We start from the raw sequence: 20,832 nt of genomic DNA, 5'->3' as shown, positions 1-20,832 counted from the left end.
GGAGTCTGCCCCCTCCCCCTCCCCACCCCCAGCCCAGCCTCCCTGCCTTCTCTGCCCTCCCCCATCCAGACCCCTCAGCTTGGCCTTCCCTGGCTGGAGGAAAGGGTGAAGGCCTCTGGGTGCCAAGAGGTCAGCAGGTTTGGTACATCCCCTCCCTTCCCCCCTCTCTATACCCCTACCTGGGAGGCAAGGGAGGAGGGAGGGAATAAACCCTAGGGGAAGACTCCCAATGGGCCCTGGCAGAATCTCAGAACTGAGAATTTCAGTGCTTTTCCCCTGGCCCAGCCCCAGGTTGCACAGGGAGTAAGCTGCCCATCCAGGAGTGGAGTCCAGGGCCTCTGACTCCAGTTCTAGGGTGCCTGGCATCCAGTCTGGCCTGTGACTGAATGAAATCTTGCTCTCAAGGATCCCTAAAGCACTGACAATGTTGAAGCCTCTGCTGCTCGGCGGAGCCGGGCTTGCAGTGTCAATGTTATGCTGGGGGCCCAGACATTCCCTCTTCCAGTTCCCCTTTGCTCCCCTCCCTGCTCCATCCCCTCCCATCCTTCCCAGGCCAGCCTACCCTTCGCCACTTGAGAACCCCCAGGGAAATCAGGAACGGGTTGAACAGCGTGGGCTGGTCTCCGGGCATGCGCCATGAAGTCACCAGTCGGCCCTTGATGGGGCTTGCGGCCTTTCCCTTCCTTTGGACGTGGTCTGCCTGTCAAACAGGGTCCAGTTGGTTCAAAGGCACCTGCTCTATTGGTCTCTGCTGTGGGGCAGGGGCAGGGGAGGCCCTTGGCAAAAATGGGAGAGGAAGGGAAGTCTCCTTTTCTGCTCCTCCAAAATACTTGAGATCCTCAAGAGCTTCCTCTCAGTCCATACAACCAAGTGAAAACCTGTTCTGAGATACGTGCTAGTGCAGTCCTTTACACTATGGTATAAATGACTGAGGAGTGGAGCATGGTGGATAGAGTTGGCTTTCAAGCTAGGAAGACCTGAATTCAGGTTCTGATGCTGTTACATATCAGCTGTGTTACCCTTGGCTTAATCTCTTAGTTCCCCAGGCTTTAAGCTTCTAAGCGGAAGAGAGAGTGGCAACCTGCAATGGCAGAAGGAGACTTGGAAGTTTCCTTCATGGAAGAAATCCCAAGTCTAGTCCTTACCCCTATAAATGGTGGAGAATGTATCATGTACAAGGGCTCAGGCTTAATTAAGCCAGATGACTGAATCGGAATGTCAGGCAGTGGAATTTCAGGCATCAGCAAAAAGGTAGGAGATAGTGGGGAGGGGGGCAGGGAAATGATCCCATGAAGCCACAGGCTGGATTCTGGGGGAGGAATGGAGAGACCTCCTGGTCTGATAGCCAAGGGATGGCTCAGTGGGTTTGCAATCAGGAAGTCCTGAGTTCAATCAATAAACATTTATTAAGCACCTACTAAGTGGTGCCCAGCACTGTGGTAAGTGCCCTTGGAAGTCCTTTCTAGCACTAGAATTGTTCTACTAAGTCTTAGGTGGGCTAGAAGTAGGAATTCCCAAGTTAGTAAAATCACAGATCCTTCCCTTTATTCTCTCTCTTTCTGTCTTTATCTCTGTCTATTTCTAAGACTGGGTCTCCCCATGTCACTCAGGCTGGACGTGCAGTGGCCCAGTTCTTCTCTCAGCAGCACAGATGCCTTGACCTCCACTGTTTCCAAGGTGGGCCACTTCACTCCTCCTTGGGCAACCTGGTCCCCCCTCCCATCACCCACAACACATTGGTGCCAGATGTGGGGCAGACTCCCAGCCACCTGGGCCTACTGAAGCTCACAACTTCCCAGCTCTGGAGAGACAGCTTCAGTTTCCCTGAAGGGCAGCAGGGGTTATGGTTGTATGCCACCATGGCCAACTATTCCCTTAACTTGTATACAGCCTAGGGTGTTAGGAAGAGGAGGCCTTTGTGAATCTTAAGCTGTAATAATGATAATAACATACATACATACATACATACATACATACATACATACATACATATATATGCTTTACATGTTATCTCATTTGAGCCTCATAACAGCCTGGGGAGGTAGGAGCTATCATTATCCCCATTTTAAAGTTGAGAAAACTGGGGTTAAGAGAGGTTTTATAAGTGATTTGTCCAGGGTCACATAGCTAGTCAGTATCTGAGATGGGATCTGAACTTGGGCCTTCCTGACTATAGGTGCTGAGTTCTATCCACTCTCCCATCCAGTCAATGGAAGCTGACAGAAGGGTTCTCCCCTTCCCAGTGAGATTGTTTCTTTTCCTTTTTGAGAGGAGTCCTTCTTAGGGGAGCCAGAGTAGCTCTTTTGGGGAAGGGTGGGAAGGAAGGAGAGGGCTCCCTCTGTCTCTGGGCACTGTTCTTCCCAGGTGTCACCCTCTCCCCAGCCCATCTTCGACCCCTTGAGCATGATTCTGCAGGATAGGGAGCTCACCTCTCACTGGGGTTCTTGCACTGGGGCCTAGCAAAAAAGTAGGCCCCAGGAAGTGTGAAGCAATAACCACGAAGGACAAAAGAGGATGTCGGGGAGTCCAGGGCAGAAGGATGGAGTGAGAAGTAAAGAAAGTCAGAGCTGGGAGGGAGAATGTTAGAATGAAGAACATCATGACTTGGGGTGGGGAGAGTGGTGAGAGGAGGGTTGTAGAACAGAAAATGTCGGAGCTGGGAGGTCCTTTAGAACATGGAATGTTAGAGCTGGGAGATGTCTTAGAACAAGGGATGCTGGGGCAGCTAGGTGGTGCAGTGGATAAAGCACTGGTCTTGGATTCAGGAGGACCCGAGTTCAAATCCAGCTTCAGACACTTGACACTTAACTAGCTGTATGACCCTGGGCAAGTCACTTAACCCTCATTGCCCTGAAAAAACAAAACAAAACAAAAACAAAAACAAAAACAAAACAAAAAAACAAAACAAAAAAAAGAACAAGGGATGCCGGAGTTGGGAGGGCCCTTAGAACAGGGAATGTCAGAGCTGAGAGGATCCTTAGAACAAGGAATGGCAGAGTTGGGAAGACCCTTAAAACAGGAAATGTCAGAGCTGGGAGGATCCTTAGAACAAGGGATGCCAGAGTTGGGAGGACCCTTACAACAGGAAATGTCAGAGCTGGGAGTATCCTTAGAACAAGGGATGCCAGAGTTGGGAGGGCCCTTATAACAGGGAATGTCAGAGCTGGGAGGAGTCTTAGAACAGGGGATGTCAAAGCTAGGAGAGTCCTTAGCACATGGAATGTCAGAGCTGGGAGGAGTCTTAGAACAGGGGATGTCAAAGCTAGGAGAGTCCTTAGCACATGGAATGTCAGAGCTGGGAGGAGTCTTAGAACAGGGGATGTCAAAGCTAGGAGAGTCCTTAGCACATGGAATGTCAGAGCTGGGAAGATCTCTAGAACAGGGGATGTCAGAGCTGGGAGGGTGCTTAGAGGCCAACTACTTCAAGACTTTATACTTAAAAGGACAGGGCAAGTGAAGAGCTGTGCCCAAGGCCCCACCAGCTAGTTCTGGGGCCAAGCTGGGGGTTCCCCCTTGCCCTGTCCGGTCTGGCTGTCCCCTGCTCTGTCCTAGCAATGCAGGTGATCCCAGCAGGAAGGTGGGGGAGCAGTCCTCCCTTCTGAAGGTCACTGTCGCCAAACCTTGATGAGCTCAGGAAAAGCTCACAGACCCTGGAGACCATAAGCTACATGGGGGGAGAGGATGGAGTCTTACCTGAACTTTGTCTCTGCACCCGCCCCTAGCACTAGGCTCTGCACACATTTAAACAAGTGGTGGCTGAAGCTTCACAAGAGCCACGGGGACCCAGATCTCCAGCTAGAAGGAACCTTAGAGCTGCTGGGCCCAAGCCCTCATTGGACAGAGGAGGAAACTGAGGCACAGAGAGGGGAGTGAGCTGCCCGAGGCTATACCAGGAGTGAGAAGCTGAGCTGGGGCGGGGGGGGGGGGTGGGGGGGGGACGGACCAGGTCCATTGTTTGACCCCAAACCTAGTGTCCTGTCCAGAGTGGCCCCTGGCCCCTTTGTATCATCTGGTGACATCGTGGCCTTGGTGGGGCTGACCTGCACCCTACCTACCCCATCCATCCGGACCAGGGGCCCTTAACCTCTTGGGCAGCAGGGATCCCTTGGACAGTGTCTGCCTCTGGCTGCCTTCTCAGAATCGGGTTTTTATGTGTATAAAATACTTGGGAATTCAAAGCAAACAAATGGTATTGAGATATAATTATTAAAATATTTTTCAAAAGCGTGGGGCCCAGAGTAAGAATCCCTGTCCAGAAGGACCTGGTGCTGCCTCCAACCCATGTCTCTGCTCTGCTCCCCTCCCGTAGCCGGGGCCCCAACTACCGTGTCAGCCTCTTCCTGGTCAGTTATCAGGGACGTCTCTTGGCCCGTGGCTGCTCCTGGATGTCCAGGCTCTGGGAGGGTGCTGCCATCTGCTTCGGGCTAATAAGGGGAGAAAGCGTGTCAGGCCAGGGATTTTGTTCTGTTCTCCCAGCCTGACTAGGCAGGGGCAGAAGCAGCTATGGTCACTGGTCCACTGGATGGCTCCTACTTATTTCCCTTGAGTTTTTAGTCTGTGTCTTCAAGACTCAGTTTCCCTATCTGTTGAATGAGGGGTTGTATTAGATGATCTTCTTGCTCTAACTCTACAAACCTGTGATCCTTGGTTTTGTCATCAGTAAAAAGGGCCTGATACTCTCTCTCTCTCTCTGTCTCTCTCCCTCCCTCTCTCCCTTCCCAGCCCCTCCCTCCAGGCCCCACTACACTTGAGGTAAGAAAACTCTACCTAACCATGACTACTGTGGGATGGGCTGCCTTGGGAGGTAGTGAGCTCCCCATCACTGGAGGATTATGAGCAGAGCCTTAAACATTGTTTACTAGGAATGCCTTGGAGTGTGTTCTTTTATTTTCCGAGGTGCTCTTGAGGAATCATGCTGACAAAATCTCAAGGCAGCTGCATTTCAAGGAACCACAGACTTGATGCTGCCAGGGATCTTGGTGGTCACTGAATCCTGTGTAACCTGCTGAGAACCCCCAGTACATCTCTGCTAAGTGGTCTATCCAGCCTTCACTTGGATAACCTCCAGTGATGGGCAACTTACTACCTCATGGGGAAACCCCTTCCTCTTTGGGAGGGCTCTGATTGTTGTTTTCCCCCCTTTTTTTCTTTTCGGGGCAATGAGGGTTAAGTGACTTGCCCAGAGTCACATAGCTAGTAAGTGTCAAGTGTCTGGGGTTGGATTTGAACTCAGGTCCTCCAGAATCCAGGGATGGTGCTTTATCCACTGCACCACCTAGCTGACCCCTGTTGTTTTTCCTGAAGTGCAGCCAAAATCCTTGTTTCTACAATTCTGCCTCCCCAGCTCTGCCCTCTGGGGGTCAAACAGAACAAAAGCACACCCTGGACCACAGAACAACCAGCTTTTCAAATTCTTGAACTGATGTGTCCCCTGAGCCTTTTCTCCTGGCTACACACTCCTAGTTCCTTCACCCCTTAATCCTCACGTGCCTGGGCCGACCTTCCATGTCAGGAGTATACTCATAGCTCCCTCCACTGCAGCACCCACGAGCTACCTGGGCCCTTCCGGGTCCCCTCCTCTCCCAGTAATTACCACCCTCTCCAAATGACTTATAATAAACCTCACATTTACTTACTCATATACATGTGGTATCTCCCTAGCAGAATACAGCAACTCAAAGGTGTGTGTGGGGGGGAGGGACAATTTCCTTTGGGTCTGCGCACTCAGTACCTAGCACACAGTAAGCACTTAATAAATATTTCTTAGGAAAATGAATCCTGTGTAATTATAATGATCCACCCTGACCCTGAAGAGATGAGAAAAAGCAGCCTTCTCTGTCAAGGGGGGAGCCTATGGGTGTGGAACACTGGATACACCATCAGATTGGGTTGTGTTGGTGTGTCGTGATGTGCTGGATTGAGTTTTGTCTTCTTTACTCCAAGGGATGGCTCTAGTGAGGGGGAGAGGAAGGGATCGATTTAGGGAAGGAGACAAACATTTATTAAGTGCCTAATATGTGTCAGGTCCTATTCGAAGCACTTCACAAATATCATCCCATTCGATCCTCACAACAACCCTGTGAGGTAGGTGCTGCTCTTATCTTCAATTTACAGTTGAGGAAACTGAGGCAGATGAGTTAAGTGAGTTGCCCAGGGTCAAAGAGCTAGTAAGCTAGTCGTTTGAGGCTGGTCCACTGTGCCACCTAGTGGCCGGTAAAATAAGGTGATGTAAAACCCCAAAGCTAGCCATTATACATTTTGAAAAATGTTAACAGACATTTTTGTTGAACTGAAGGAAAACAAAGTATCAAAGGTATGCTAATTTGGCCTCAGGGTGGGGAGGAGGGTGATGTGTTACAATCATAAACCCATAGTGCCCAGAGAGGGAAACTGAGGCACGGGATGGGACAGTGACTTACTCCAGGCCACTCAATTAAATTATTAGCACCGTAGCCATGGCTTGGGGGCTCTAGAAGAGCCCTTGGGTGGGAAATGGGTTTGGGTGAAGGGTCTGACGAAGGGCTCCTGCCCTGATGTTCTCTGGCTTACCTCCTCAGTTGGGTGGGGTCCCAGGGCTGGGTTGTTTGCCATCTTGTCCTCCTCCTCCTCCAAGGCCCTCAGGCAGGTCTCCGCTTTTGTCTTTGGCCACGGGGCTGAGCCGATTGGCTGTGCCAGCTCAGGCCCATTTTCCTCCACTGAAGGAATGGGGCTCAGGAGGCGCTCCCCGGGACCATACCCATTCATTTCTGCCTGCCTGTCACGGATCACCAGCCCTGCAGGCTCGGAGGCGCTTGGCCACTCTCGCTCCGGGGCCTCCTCTGTGCCTTTGGGGGGCCTGGCCTCCCCCTTGTCCGGCCAGGCTCTCTCGGTAAACACAGGCTCCCCCTGGGCTCCCCACTCAATGCCTCGGCATGAATCTGGGCTTCTGGGTCTGAGCAGCTCCCCAAGGCTTGCCCAGTTAGTGCTCACAGGAGGATGAGAGAGCTCTCCCAGGTCCCTCCAGTCCACGTCCAAGGGTCTCTCGGGTCTCCGAGGGAGGGGCAGCTCCCCTAGGCCCCCCCAGGCCATCTCATCTGCTCTCTCTGGCCTCCGAGAATGGGAGAGCTCTCCCAGGCTCCCCCAGGACACCTTGGTGGGCCTCTCTGGAACAGGGGGCGGGGTGAGCTCGCCCAGGCCGCCACAGTCCCACTCGGACCTCCTGGGCTGGGGCAATTCTTCCCAGTCCGCCAGCTGCCCGCTCTGCCGGAGCCTCTCTAGCCGCCGACAGCAGACTTGCTCAGCTAGCGTCCGCCAGCAGCCCACAATCTCTTTGGTGGGGCCTCTCCACTCACTGTCCGGGTATATGTCCAGAGCACGGGTGCAGGAATGGCCCTGGTGACTCCTGCAGTCCCTCTCCAGCCCCGCCTCTGAATAAGCCTGGGGGGGCCCACCCCAGTCCCTCTCCATGTGTCTCCTGGGAGACCTGGGGGTAGAGGTTTCCTCGGGAGGCCCCCACTCTTCCTCCATTGACCTTCCCAAGTGCCTCAGGCCTAGAGGCTGTCTCTGTGTGGGCCGATTGTTCTCAGCGGGGATGTCTAGGCTCCTGGAGTGCATGAGCTGGCCCCGGGCTCGGCACTCCCTCTCAGGGAGTTTGACCAGATTCTTGGGGGGTGCGGAGCCTCCCTTGGTCCGCCGGTCTCCCTCGGGACGTCTCTCTGGGCTCTTGGTGTGAGGAGGCTCCGCTCGGCCCCTCCAGGCCTGTTCTGAAGGCTGGGGGGGCTTCTGGGTCACCTGAGGGTGAGGCGAAAGGGCAGGTGAGACATGGGCACCACAGACAAAGACAAATGGCCCTTCTCCAGGCTGAGGGCTCGGAGACTGGTATCTTGGCAAGGCATAGACTGCAAAGAAGCCACCACTCAGCCAGGTTACCCAGACTGGCTCAAACCCTGCAAGGGGGTGGGGGTGGGGCAGAGCACTGAGTCTGGAGAGGGGTTCTTAACTGGAACTCTATGGACTCTTTTTTTTTTGAGGGGCAATGAGGGTTAAGTGACTTGCGCAGGGTCACACAGCTAGTGTTAAGTGTCTGAGGCCGGATTTGAACTCAGGTCCTCCCAAATCCAGGGCTGGTGCTTTATCCACTGTGCCACCTAGCTGCCCCTCTGTGAACTCATTTTAAAAATTATTTTTTCTAATTGCATTTCAATATAACTGGCAATCTTACATATTTTATTTTGTGCATTTAAGAACATGATTCTGAGAAGGCTTCAACAGACTGTCCAAGGGGTGCATAGCAGAAAGAAATAATCAAGAACCCCTGGTCAGAAGAGAAGCCCTGAATGTAGCCCTTTCAGGTGCAGGATACAGGCTCTCACAGGATCTAGGTTCAAATCCTGATTTTACCATTTAAAAGCTATGTGACCTTGGGCAGAGGGATGGGAATCAGACCTTGACATCAGAGATCCAGGTTCAAATTCTACCTCACCTCCTTCCTAGTTGGGTGATCCTAGACAAGTGACTCCATGCATTTGATCCTCGGTGTCCTCATTTATAAAATGGGTATTTTAATACCCATAGCCATATGTGGTATGATGGACAAAGCCAGGAAGGTCTTTTCAAGTGAGGAATATTTCATTCTTTGTACTTCTATCGGCAACACCTGGGACAGTGTCTGGGACTCATCAGGAGTTTAATAAATGCTTGTTGATGGAGTGACTGAAAGATTTGATTAGTTCAAGTATGACTCTAGGCAAGTTAGTTAATCTCTCTGAGCCCCAGACAACTCCAAAGACTATAAACCACAGAAAAAAGTGCTGACCTGCATTAGAGGAGGGAATTTCCTCACTGAGGAGTGCCCTGTGAAGATGATCGTGATAAACAAAGTCCCTGACTCACAGGGTTGTTTGGGGGGCTCAAATTAGAGAGGGTCCCAAAGGCTTTGTAGATTTTAACTACAGAAAGTCAGTTATCATCATTGATATTACCACCATCATCTTCTTCATCATCACCTTATTTTTCAATTGAGTTCAGACAGAAATGGTCCTGGGATAAGTCATTCATTCTCCTACTATTCTTTGATATTGAATGTGATTATTAGAGTTAGGGACTGGACTTGTGATGTCAGCACAAGTTATAGGGGACTCCCAGGGGAGGAAACTCTTTCTTCCAATATAGATAGGCATCCTTTTTGCAATTTAGAGTTTTAGGGAGTTACCTGGGAGCACTGAGCAGTCAAGTGAATCATCTGGGCTCACATCACCAGGATGTGTCAGAAGCCAGGTTACTCTCGTTTCAAGGCTGCCTCTCTTATCCATCACACCATGTGAATTTTCATCATTGTCTCATTCTTTTTCAATGAGGCTCACCTAGAAAATATGCTGGGACAAGTTGCTGTGCTGTTAGCGTTCTTTTGTGCCTAATATTCTGTGGACAAACGCCCTGAGGATAAAATGGCTGTTATTTGTAAGCGAGTGAGAATACGGAGATGTCAGCTCATCTTCACTGAAAGTACACAGACAGGATGACTCAGGATGACGTTGCACCACCTCCTGATCCAATATTCGTTTGCTTTCTTTGGCCAGGTCTGTATTTCGAAAACTTTTCATCCCATGCAGTTTGGAGATCGAGTCTTGGGTAGGGTGACTGTCTTTATATTTTATTGTTGGATCAATGGTACCTCTGGGCGACTGTGAGCAACCATTGTGTCTGGGGTCACGCTGTAGTTCCCATACTGTTCGTTTGCTGAGTTCTCCTGGTAGTTTGAAGCCTGTATTTGTAGTGTATTGAAGCTTGCCAAGCTTCTGGTGTACTGTTCCAGCCTCTGGGTCATCTTCTTAGATATTTGATGAGAGCTAACTTTAATTTTTATTTTAATTTAGGATAATGAGAGGGACTGTGATTTTCCTGGTATAGAGAACTAACTATCCAGTGAGGAAACTCCATCTATCAATACAGAGAAATGCCACCTTCCAATGCTAACACAGAGAAGATAGGTCCCCTCTCTGCAACTTGTTAAGAGTGCTTAGAACAATGGTTCTCAAACTCTGGGGTCTTGGGCCCCTTTTACACTCTTAAAATTACTGAGGACCCCCCCCCAAGAGCTTTTGTTTACATGGGCTACTGTTATTTACTGTATAGAAATGAAGCCATCTTATGATGATGACGACAGTCATTTTGTCCTTGAGGATCACCTGACAGGGTCTCATGGACCCGCAAGAGTCCCCAAAACCACACTTTTGAGAACCAACACTAAGTGTTTAAGTGACCCCAGCAGGGTCACACAACTGGCAAGAAGCAGAGGCAAGATTTGAATCTTCATCTTCCCTACTCCTAAATTAAAATTAAAACTAAAACTCTAAATTAAATTTTATCAAGGCTGGTGGTCTGTAGGGTTTGATCTGAAGGCCACTGGGATCCTGCCACTGAGCACCTAAAGGGGAGCCATTAGAGCTCATGGCTCTGTATTTGGGATCAAACAGGTGAATGGGGCCCCCATCCATTTCAGCCTCAAAGGTCAAGAAGTTTCATGGGAAACAGGGCTCTCTGACTCTAAGAGGTCTCCATCTTGTGATGATTTTTCTCTCTTTCATCATGTGGCTCCCACCATGAGGGAACCCCTGGCCAGGAGAGTGAGAGGGTCTAGACCAGGTAAGAATCTAGAACCACTGGCCAGAGGAGGCTAGGAGATGGGGTCATAGGTATAGCTATTGAAGGCTCCTCCCCATCTAAGAAGACTTAGTGGTCAGAACCCAGCTAGCTCTGGTTACCCATGGGGAGGGAGGGGCCTTGTCAGAGCCCCATCCCCACCCCGGCTGCCCCAGGGGCTCCCAAAGTCTGGCCACACTACAACTCAGGCACCATGTGAAGGAAGAGGCCATACATAGGTAGCCCATGGAAAAACAAGAGAGAGTAGTGATTCCCCTTACCTCCACAGAAATCACTGGAAATGTCTCCAGGTCACCCCTTCCCCCACCCCCCCCCATCCCCCACCTCCATCCTTGGGAGAGCAGGGATTATACTGGTTGCCTTGGTGATGCTATGAGGAGCAAATGTGGGCTGGACAAGAGCTCACCTCTCTGCACAGGGCTGGGCTGGACTGTCTGCGCTGGAGCTGCCCGGATGATCGCCCACCACCTCTCTGTGACCTGCCAGCTTCCAGTGCCTGATATGTCTCCAGGGCTTCAGACTTCCTGCAAACCAAGGGGAACCACCATCTCTGAAGTTTCCCCGGGACCCTCTTCCCTTCCCTCCTCTCTACCTCACCCTTCTAAGCTCCCTACTTCTCAGTGACCTCAATCTAGCTTCCATTAGGGGGCAGTCAGTGGCTCTTTAAGGTTCTGATGCCAAGGCTGTGTGATCAGAGCCAAAAGGAGCCCCTGGCGTTCACACAGGTCTGAGCAGGGGGTGGGGGGTCTGCTCTTTAAAGGTGGCACTGAGTCAGCCTTTAGGGCTGTCTTGACACATAGGCTTCTGGTCCTGGAATCGGGAAAGCCTGAGTTCTCTGACCTCAGACATTTACTAGCTGTGTGGGCCTGGACAAATTACTGAACCTCTGACTGCCTCAGTTTCCTCAACTATAAATTGGGGATAAGAACAGCATCTCCCTCCCAGGGTTGTTGAGAACAAATGAGATAATATTTGTAAAGAGCCCATGGTAGGTGCTCTATAAATGCTAGCTATTATTATCCTCATGCTAACTACAATTGCCATGCACTAAAACACACGATACCTCCCTCTTTCCTTGTCTCTATCCCCTCTCCCCTTCCCTCCTCACTCCCTCCTCTCCCCTCCCTCCCTCTCCTCTCTTCCTCAATCTCTCCTTCTCTCCCTTTCTCTCCTTCCATCTTGTTGATTTTTTGGATCTAAGAGGAAGATTTTGTATTTATCTCTGAGATTTCATTTCCATAGCTTCAGACGTTTTCTGGTACCCTCCAGCCTGGGTACAGGATACCCACCACCACTGGCTCCATTCTCCATACTGAGAATGCCTGCTTTGGCTGTTCTCTTCCCTTCCTATAGAGAGCCCCCCCCCCTCCCTGCAGGAACCCTCAAAGGTCAGGTTAATCCTGGGGCCGTTTGCCTCCTGCTCTCCTGAGGGCTCACCTGCGCTCATGCCCAAAGATTCGCTCCACCTCCGATCGTCCAGGGCTGCGGGTGCGGTCACTGGCACTGCCATTCTGCTTGCCCATGGCCTCTTTCTGGTTTAGCCTCTTGGGTGGGGGGAGATCAGCCAACATGGTGTACTCCTCACGTTCCAAGTTATGTCTTCCCTCCCCATTGCCAGATCCCCTGGAACCAGAGGGCCCTGGTTGGGGGGAGGAATACCTAGCCACCCCTGGGGGGTCCCAATGGCGGGGTGGGGAGGAGGCACGTGGAGCATCTCGGTGCCCAATGCACACATGTAGGGTTGGTTGGAGGGTATCGTGTAGGGAATCCATGGAGGGAGCAAGGCTCTCGGAGCTGGCACCTGGAGGGTTCTGGTTAAGGAGCAAAGGGTCATTGTAGGCCTGGCGTGGTGGGGAAGTAAAACGCGGGGCATCCCGATGTCCAATGCAGACAGGAGTGGGGATCTGGGGAGGGTCATGTTGGGAATCCATAGAGAGAGCCAAGCTTTCAGAACTGGCCCCAGGGGCATCCTGGTAAAGGAGGGAAGGGTCATGTTGAATGTGGCGTGGTGGAGAAGAGAAGGGAGGGGCATCCCGGTGTCCAATGCAGACAGGAGGTGGCATGTTGGGGGGATCATGCACAGAGCTTGTGGAGGGAGCCAGGCTCTCAGAGCTAGCTCCAGGGGGATCTTGGTAGAGGAGGGAAGGCTCTTGCTGGGACTGGCGTGGGGGAGATGAGGCCCGGGGGGCATCCCGGTGCCCAATGCACACCGGAGGTGGCATCTGGGGAGGGTCATGTTGAGGGGATTGGCTCTCTGCAGTGTCTGAGGTATTTGGGAGGAATGGAAAGGGGTCATGTTGGGAGTGGCGAGGGGGTGAGGAGGCCCGAGGGGCATCCCGGTGTCCAATGCAGACAGCTGGAGGGATATATGGGGGTTCATGATGGGGGGATTGGCTCTCATCATCATGGAGGTCAGGAAAGAATGAGAATGGGTCATGCTGAGAAAATCGGGGGGGTGAGGATGCCCGGGGCGCATCTCGGTGCCCAATGCACACAACTGAGGGGGGATTAGGAGAATCAAGGGAGGTAGAACGTGAGAGGGAAGAGGCCTGGGAGCCAGTACGTGTGGAAGAAAGAGGTGGGGTGGAACTCCGAGGGCCACTGTGGCAACTGGAACCCCGAGTTGGGGTATCACGTTGGCTAGTTTTAGAGGAAAGTTGAGATGAGCGGGTGGGAGAGGAGGTCCGGGAACTGTCACCTTGGACTGGCCGGAGAGGAAAGGAGGCCCAGGGGACCTCACTTTGTTTAGATCGGGCTGGAGATGAAGCCCGAGGTCCATCACTTTGGATTGGGCGAAGGGGGAAAGAAGCCCAAGGAATGTCACGATTAGTGCGGTGGGGAGAGGAAGTCCGGGGGTTGCTCCGATGGCTGGATCGTGTGGGAGAGGAGGACCCAGGGTTGTCTCGTTGAATAGAAGATCGAGGATTATCCCGCTGGGTAGAAGTAGGCCGAGGATTGTCCTTTGTGGTGGTTCGGGCAGGAGAGGAGGCCCGGGGATTGTCTCGTTGGGTAGAACAGCTTCTAGGGTTATCCCGTTGCCCGGAAGAAGTCTGAAGATTATCCCGTTGCGTGGATCGGGAAGAATAGGTGCTAGGGTTGTCTCGTTGGGTAGAACGAGTTCTAGGGTTGTCCTGTTGGCTCAAAGAGGCTCGAGGATTGTCCTTTGGGGTGGGCCACGCAGGAGAGGAAGCCCGGGGGTTGTCTCTTTGGGTAGAAGAGGTTCTAGTGTTGTCCCGTTGAGCAGAAGAGCGTTGGATGGTGTCCCTTTGGGTGGATCGATGGGGAGATGAAGACCTGGTGGTGTCCCTTTGGGTGGATCGATGGGGAGATGAAGACCTGGTGGTGTCCCTTTGGGTGGATCGATGGGGAGATGAGGACCTGGTGGTGTCCCTTTGGGTGGATCGATGGGGAGATGAGGCCCTGGTGGTGTCCCTTTGGGTGGATCGATGGGGAGATGAAGACCTGGTGGTGTTCCCTTGGGTGGATCGATGGGGAGATGAGGCCCTGGTGGTGTCCCTTTGGGTGGATCGATGGGGAGATGAAGACCTGGTGGTGTCCCGTTGGGTGGATCGATGGGGAGATGAGGCCCTGGTGGTGTCCCTTTGGGTGGATCGATGGGGAGATGAGGACCTGGTGGTGTCCCGTTGGGTGGATCGATGGGGAGATGAGGCCCTGGTGGTGTCCCTTTGGGTGGATCGATGGGGAGATGAAGACCTGGTGGTGTCCCTTTGGGTGGATCGATGGGGAGATGAAGACCTGGTGGTGTCCCTTTGGGTGGATCGATGGGGAGATGAGGACCTGGTGGTGTCCCTTTGGGTGGATCGATGGGGAGATGAGGACCTGGTGGTGTCCCTTTGGGTGGATCGATGGGGAGATGAGGACCTGGTGGTGTCCCGTTGGGTGGATCTCTGGAAAGATGAGGCCTGAGGTGTGTCATGGTATGTGGACTTTGTAGGACCAGGGTTCCATAATGTACTTCTGAGTCCACTTTGTAGACTTTGGGAGGCCTGGGCTGAATCCAACTTGCTCCTTTCCAAGGAGAAGTAACCGCTCTCCCCACGAGACTTAGCCCGGCTCTCCCTAGAACTCTGGTTCCCATGGCTAGGATCTGGAAAGAGAAGAGGGAGAACACTGGAACACCAAAGGTATAATAACGTGAGGCACTGGGCTGCATCATCTATAGGCTAACACCTTTTGCCATGATGAGTTCTCAGTGAAGAACCCCACTAGTTCAAGCTAGAACCACTGGGAGCTTTGAGTTGGTATCTGGGGAGGTCAGGGCACTGGAGCATGGTTCTTGCATGTTAGGTGAGGGTGGCCTGGGCTTGCTACCTTCATGTATTCTCCACATCTATAAATAGCCTCCTATATTAGGATCATAGGGTTTAGAGTAGAAAAGGACTTTAGAATGGAGACTAGCAGAGCTGGAAGGACTTTGGACAGAGACTATACTGACATCCCCTGTTCTAAGCTCCCTCCCAGCTCTGACATCCCCTGATCTAAGGCCCCTCCCAGCTCTGTCATTCCCTGTTCTAAGCCCCTCCCAGCTCTGACATCCCCTGTTCTAAGGCCCCTCCCAGCCCTGACATCCCCTGGTCTAAGCTCCCTCCCAACTTTAACATTTTCTGTATCTGGAGGGATATATGGTTCTATATGAACTAGTGGCTCCCCCCAAACCCAGTAGCACTCAAAGACATAGTGGGCACTAGTCATGGGTGTCATAAGATTCCTGCTCAGTCTAGCCTTGTCAACTTAGGATATCCTTCCCAGATCTAAAAGTCTGTGCCTCTGAACCTCCAGATTTCTTTTCTTTCTTTCTCTTTTTTTGCAGGGCAATGAGGGTTAAGTGACTTGCCCAGGGTCACACAGCTAGTAAGTGTCAAGTGTCTGAGGCCGGATTTGAACTCAGGTCCTCCTGAATCCAGGGCCGGTGCTCTATCCATTGTACCACGTAGCTGCCCAAATTTCCAGATTTCTATTCTTCATCTAGAACCCCCCACTGGAGCTGGAATCCTGTAACTCTCCCCTTTCCAGAAAGGTACCCCAGGCATTTCCCCCTCCTCAGAAGGAGCCTGAGAGAGGAGAACTCACCTTCCCTCCTGAATCCCAGAGAATCACCTGTGACTGACACCCTGGAGGTTGAGGAGGGAGCCCTCCGGGGACTGTCAGCCTGGGCACGCTCCTGCTGCCTGGCAAACATCATGCTGAGCTCGTCAGAGCCCCAGGGCTTATCTGGCCTGTCAACAGCATCCAAGTCCTGCATGGGCACAAGGGTAGAGGGATTGAGAGGGGAGCTTAGCTCAAGGGGCCCTGATTCCAGGGGATTTGGGGCAATATGCCTCCCTCTCAGAACAGTGTAGTACAGTGAGTAGAACGCCAGACTTGGAGTCAGGAAGACCAAGGTTTAAATCCCATCCCTGTTATTTCACTGTGTGATCCTGGACAAGTCCCGTGATCTCTCTGTGCCTCAGTTTCCTCATATGTAAAATGAGGGGGTTGCACTTAAAAGGTCATAAGATCTCTTCCAGATCCAGGATGCTACACGCCTTCACAGAGGTGTCAGACATATGTGGAGACACAAGTGATATTTTGTTTGGTTTGCTGAAGTGCTTTTCAATTCCTTTTAACACGGGATGGCTTGGTGGGTCACAGATACAGGAGGAGGTGTATTTGTAAATAGAGATGATATAAAAATGGGAAATGCCAATATAAATGAAAAATCTAAGAACTTAATTGGAAAGCAGACCTGGTTACAAAAGAATGAAATCAGCAAGTCATGATAAACTGGAAACAAATAAATTCCTAATCTTTTTTTTCTTAATTATGGCTAGTGAATAATTAATAAAAGGATTTTCTCTTATAAACCAAAGATGAATCATGGAAGCCTCTCAATGCTTATATGCTCTTGAAAAAAAAAAAAGAGGCAAAAGGGGCCACTAGGAGCCAACCCTAGGGTGTTTTTCCCCTGGGGCAATTGGGGTTAAGTGACTTGCCCAGAGTCACACAGCTAGTAAGTGTCAAGTGTCTGAGGCCAGATTTGAACTCAGGTCCTCCTGAATCCAGGGCTGGTGGCTTTATCCCCTGCGCCACCTAGCTGCCCCCCAGGGGTCTCTTAAAGACTGAATCATGTTGTATGAAGGAGCTCAGACCCAAATCAGAGGACCTGGGTTCAAATCTGGTCCAACTTCTGACATTACCGTTCTGAACTTGGGCAAGTGATTGTCCAGGTCTGTTTCCCCATCTGTAAAATGAGTGGGGCTGCACTAGATGATCTCTGAGGTTCCTTCGGCCTCTCAATGGTCTAGCCTAAGGTCCTCTAAGTGCCTTCCCTGATTCCCCAAGAGCCCCACAGGGCAGAGTTCCACCAAGGATTTCAGGCCCCTGCTGCTCCATCTCTGTCCAGGGACAAAAACCCTGAGCAGGAAGTCTTGTCTGTGCACATGAGAGAGCCCCTAGTTTGAAGGGCAGGGTTCAAAGCCAATGGGAACCAGACAGGCCCCAAGAATGAACTTGGCATGGAGGCGGGACCCGTTGGCTCTGGGATTAGGCCAATGGACTCGTGGTCCCACAGCCAATGAGTGTCACCTGAGGGACTTGAGCCTGAGTCTTCCTAACTCCAAGTTCCTCCTCTCCCCTCTGTCCACTCTACCATGCTGCTTCTCAATCATTCCCATTTTACAGATGAGTTAAGGCTCAGAAAGGGTGAGTGATCTGCCCATGGTCACACAGTAGACAGAGCTCTGATTTCACCCTGGGTCCCCGGGCTCCCAGGCCAGAGCTCTGTCCACCAGGTCACGCTGGGTCTGGCCACTTTGCACCCCAGGTTCTTCCTGGCCCCTCTCACCACGGCGTCAGGGGTGCTGGGATCATCAGGACAGCGGGTGCCTGGGCTGCGGTCAGGGCTGTTGCTGGCAGGGGCTCCACTGGCCTGGCTGTCTTCTGAGTGGCTTCCCAGCTGCACGCAGGTCAGGCTCTCTAGGTAGGGCACCCCACCCCCGATCTCTTGGCCCCCAGGCTGGGCTGTCAGGCTCTCTGCTGGAACCCCAAGACTAGAAAAGAGAGACAACAGCTGCTGCCAAGACACGAAAGACACCGTGGTAAAAGGGATAGGGCAGTGGACTTGGTCTTAGAAAGACCTGAGTTCAAATCCTACTGTAGTCATTTAAGTGCTATGTGACTGAGCAAATCCCTAAACTTCTGAGCCTTACTTTTCTATCTGTAAAATGGTTCCCTTCCAGTTCTAAATCAGATCCTGTACCCCGCCTTTGTGAACTGGGAACAATAGACAAACAAGGGGCAAGAAATCTGTGTGGTGCAGACATAACACATAACAATCTCACAATCCCTGTCTCTGAACCCTGGTTTCCCTGTCTGTAAAATGGGGCTGATAATGATAATGTTTGTATTACCTTATTGCATCACTGTGGCACTCAGAAGAGACAATTGGAGTAACAGCCCTTTGAAAAGCTTGACAAAGTGATTGCCTGACCCTGTGATCCAGGGAGCCCCCCTGTCTCATTGTCCCCATCCCACAGATGAGAAAATAGAGGCTCCAGGGCTGTGCCTGCAACCAAGGAGCTAGCAAGGGTCGCAGCTGGGATTTGATTCAGGTTTCCAAGCTTGAGTCCACTCCTTTGTTACTTCTCCAGTTGGGGCAGGTGGGACTATTTAATATATAACAGTGAAGCCTGAAATGGGTCAGGTGGGCTCACCAAATCCCACCCCACCCCCTCACTCTTCCTTCCTTTTTTTTTTTTTTTTGGTGAGGCATTTGGGGTTAAGTGACTTGCCCAGGGTCACACAGCTAGTAAGTGTTAAGTGTCTGAGGCTGGATTTGAACTCAGGTACTCCTGACTCCAGGGCCAGTGCTCTATCCACTGCGCCACCTAGCTGCCCCTCACTCTTCCTTCTTTAAAAAAAAATTCTTCAATCTAAGGGATGGCTCTCTGGGAGAGGAGAGGGGGAAATCAAGGTGATGTAAATGCAGAAGATAACAAGTAAACTATCTTTTTAAAAAGAGAGTTAATGGGGACCCCTAGGGCCAGAGAAGTTTGTCTTTAACACTAGCTCAAAGCTTTTGAGTACAAAGCACTTGATCTCTCACCACCCTGGGAAGTAGGTGGTGTGATTAGCTCCATTTGACAGATGAGGAAACTGAGGCTGAGAAAGGAGGAACACGAAGTTCTAAAAATCAATGTTAAAATTGTTTTTATATTTAATTTGGGAAAAAATAGTATTCTAAATAAAAATAAAATTTTTAAAAGACAATAAAACATGTTTCTGAGGCAGGATTTGAATTCAGGTCTTTCTGACTCCAAGTCCCAATCCTCCATCCCTTCTGCCACCTAGCTACCTACAAATATTTCTATTAACCCTCCAATATCTGCTGTTTCTGACCCATGGTGGACTTTGCCACCACGATTCATCATGATTCATCACTCCGTCTCCATGTCATTCCCCTTCTCCCATTAGAGATTTTTCTAGGGACCCCCACTTTGGGGGATGGGACCAGGCTCACCATACTTCATGTCCTCCCTAGCTTGGCTCTTAACTTTGGCCTACTGTGCCCTGATATGGGCACCTTCCCTCTCCCTCTTCCCTCTTTTCAGTTCCCTTTTATGTGTTGTCTTCCCCTATTCATTATAAATTCCTCATTATAATAACTGTAATATTTTCCTATTAATTGTAAGCCCCGCAAGGGCAGAGGCTTTCTTTTACTTGTATTGGTATTTTCGTGCTTGGCACACAGTAGGCATTGGATAAATTTTATTCGCCGGCCTCTGTGAGTTTCATCCTTTGTAAAATGAGGAAGTTGGATGAGGTGACCTCTGAGATCTGACTTTATCCATAAATCTACAGAACTGATGAAATCCATAAGACTAAGAAAAAGTTTCCAACAGAGAGACATGGACAGAAGATAGCCACAGCTTTCAAAAAAAGAATTGCAAACCATCAATAACTATAGGAAAAGGTGGATCTGCTATTTCCTGGGAAATGCAACCTCACTCCCCACCAATCACCTGACATGATAAAATGTAGAAAAAGTTAACACTGGAGAACCCAGGGGAAGTCAGGCCCCTGGTGTGCTGCCCATTGGTGGAAATGCCCAATGGCTCAACGTTTCTGCACAACTATTGGGAATTGTGTGAGAAAAGTCGCTGTTAATAGGTTCCCACCCAGGGAGATCAGAGATAGAAACTAAGGCCCCAGAGAGAGCAAAATATTTATAGCAGTAATTTCTGTGGCAGCCAAATAAAAAAACCAACAACACTAACCCTACAAAACTGGAAACCTAGTGGATGCCCGTCAGTTAGGAATTGCTGAGCAAACTGTGTGAATCACAATGGAATGGAATTCTACAACCTCATGAGAAATAACAAGTGGAAGGAATTCATAGAAAGAGGAAGACAGCAGCGTCAGGAGAAGGATATTGTGGGGCCACAGTGGTGTCTGGGGATGACAGTTGATCCCAGACTAAATGCAGGAAATGACCTTGTTCCAGATAAAGTGTAATGAACGCACCTCACTTTTCTTGGGGAGTGGAGGTGGGTAGACTGGTGTGGGGGGCTTGGGCCCACTGGTTTTACTTTAACTGTCTTTCTCTGGGAAGGGTCAGTAGATATGAGTGTGGTGTTGAGACAATCTATCATGAAATATATATTTCATGATAGATTGTTTCAACACCATATATATATATATATATATATATATATATATATATATATATATATATATATATATATATATATACACATATACATACACGTGCCACCTAGCTGCCCCAAAACCCTCCAGTTTTGAGGAGAGGTCAACAGTGGTGCTCTCAGAATCAAACATGAAAGGGGCAGAAGCCTCCACAGACCCAACAAGTGGACAGTTCAGCCCTGGGGGCTGCTGGGTAGGGGAATGACCCAAAGGAGGGGGCCCAAAAAGGGGAAGTGGCAAAGGGAGCAGCTGGGAGAGACTGTCTGATGCTGTGAACTCAGGTAAGGAAACACAGAAATGTGATCCCGCCTGGATGAGACACCTCAGCTGTCTAGAGTTTGCACCTGGAAATGTCCTCACAGTGGGGGAAGGTTTAGCTATGCCATGGACTGGCTGGGTAACAAGAACTATACTAAGGGAGACGGGGAGGTGCGAGAGAAAGAATTTGACTCTGGAAAGAACCAGCATTTGAATTCCGCTTCAACT

At 50.8% G+C, this 20,832-nt stretch overlaps 1 protein-coding gene across 1 annotated transcript in view; it reads right to left on the bottom strand.

Annotated features, from left to right (window-relative positions):
- Nucleotides 1-20,832, bottom strand: part of LOC122730033 (TRIO and F-actin binding protein) — an 87,721-nt gene that overhangs the window by 42,122 nt on the left and 24,767 nt on the right. Inside the window, exons 4-11 of the mRNA XM_043969228.1 lie at nucleotides 17,486-17,690; nucleotides 15,760-15,898; nucleotides 14,272-14,749; nucleotides 12,079-14,103; nucleotides 11,048-11,165; nucleotides 6,550-7,770; nucleotides 4,326-4,424; nucleotides 563-700 (exon numbers count right to left, since the gene is read on the bottom strand). Coding sequence (XP_043825163.1) covers nucleotides 563-700; nucleotides 4,326-4,424; nucleotides 6,550-7,770; nucleotides 11,048-11,165; nucleotides 12,079-14,103; nucleotides 14,272-14,749; nucleotides 15,760-15,898; nucleotides 17,486-17,690 — 4,423 coding nt within the window. The remainder of the gene's footprint in view (nucleotides 1-562; nucleotides 701-4,325; nucleotides 4,425-6,549; nucleotides 7,771-11,047; nucleotides 11,166-12,078; nucleotides 14,104-14,271; nucleotides 14,750-15,759; nucleotides 15,899-17,485; nucleotides 17,691-20,832) is intronic.

The sequence above is a fragment of the Dromiciops gliroides genome, chromosome 5, assembly GCF_019393635.1.
Source record: "Dromiciops gliroides isolate mDroGli1 chromosome 5, mDroGli1.pri, whole genome shotgun sequence".
Lineage (NCBI taxonomy): Eukaryota > Metazoa > Chordata > Mammalia > Microbiotheria > Microbiotheriidae > Dromiciops > Dromiciops gliroides.
This window is presented reverse-complemented; position numbering and strand designations above follow the sequence as displayed.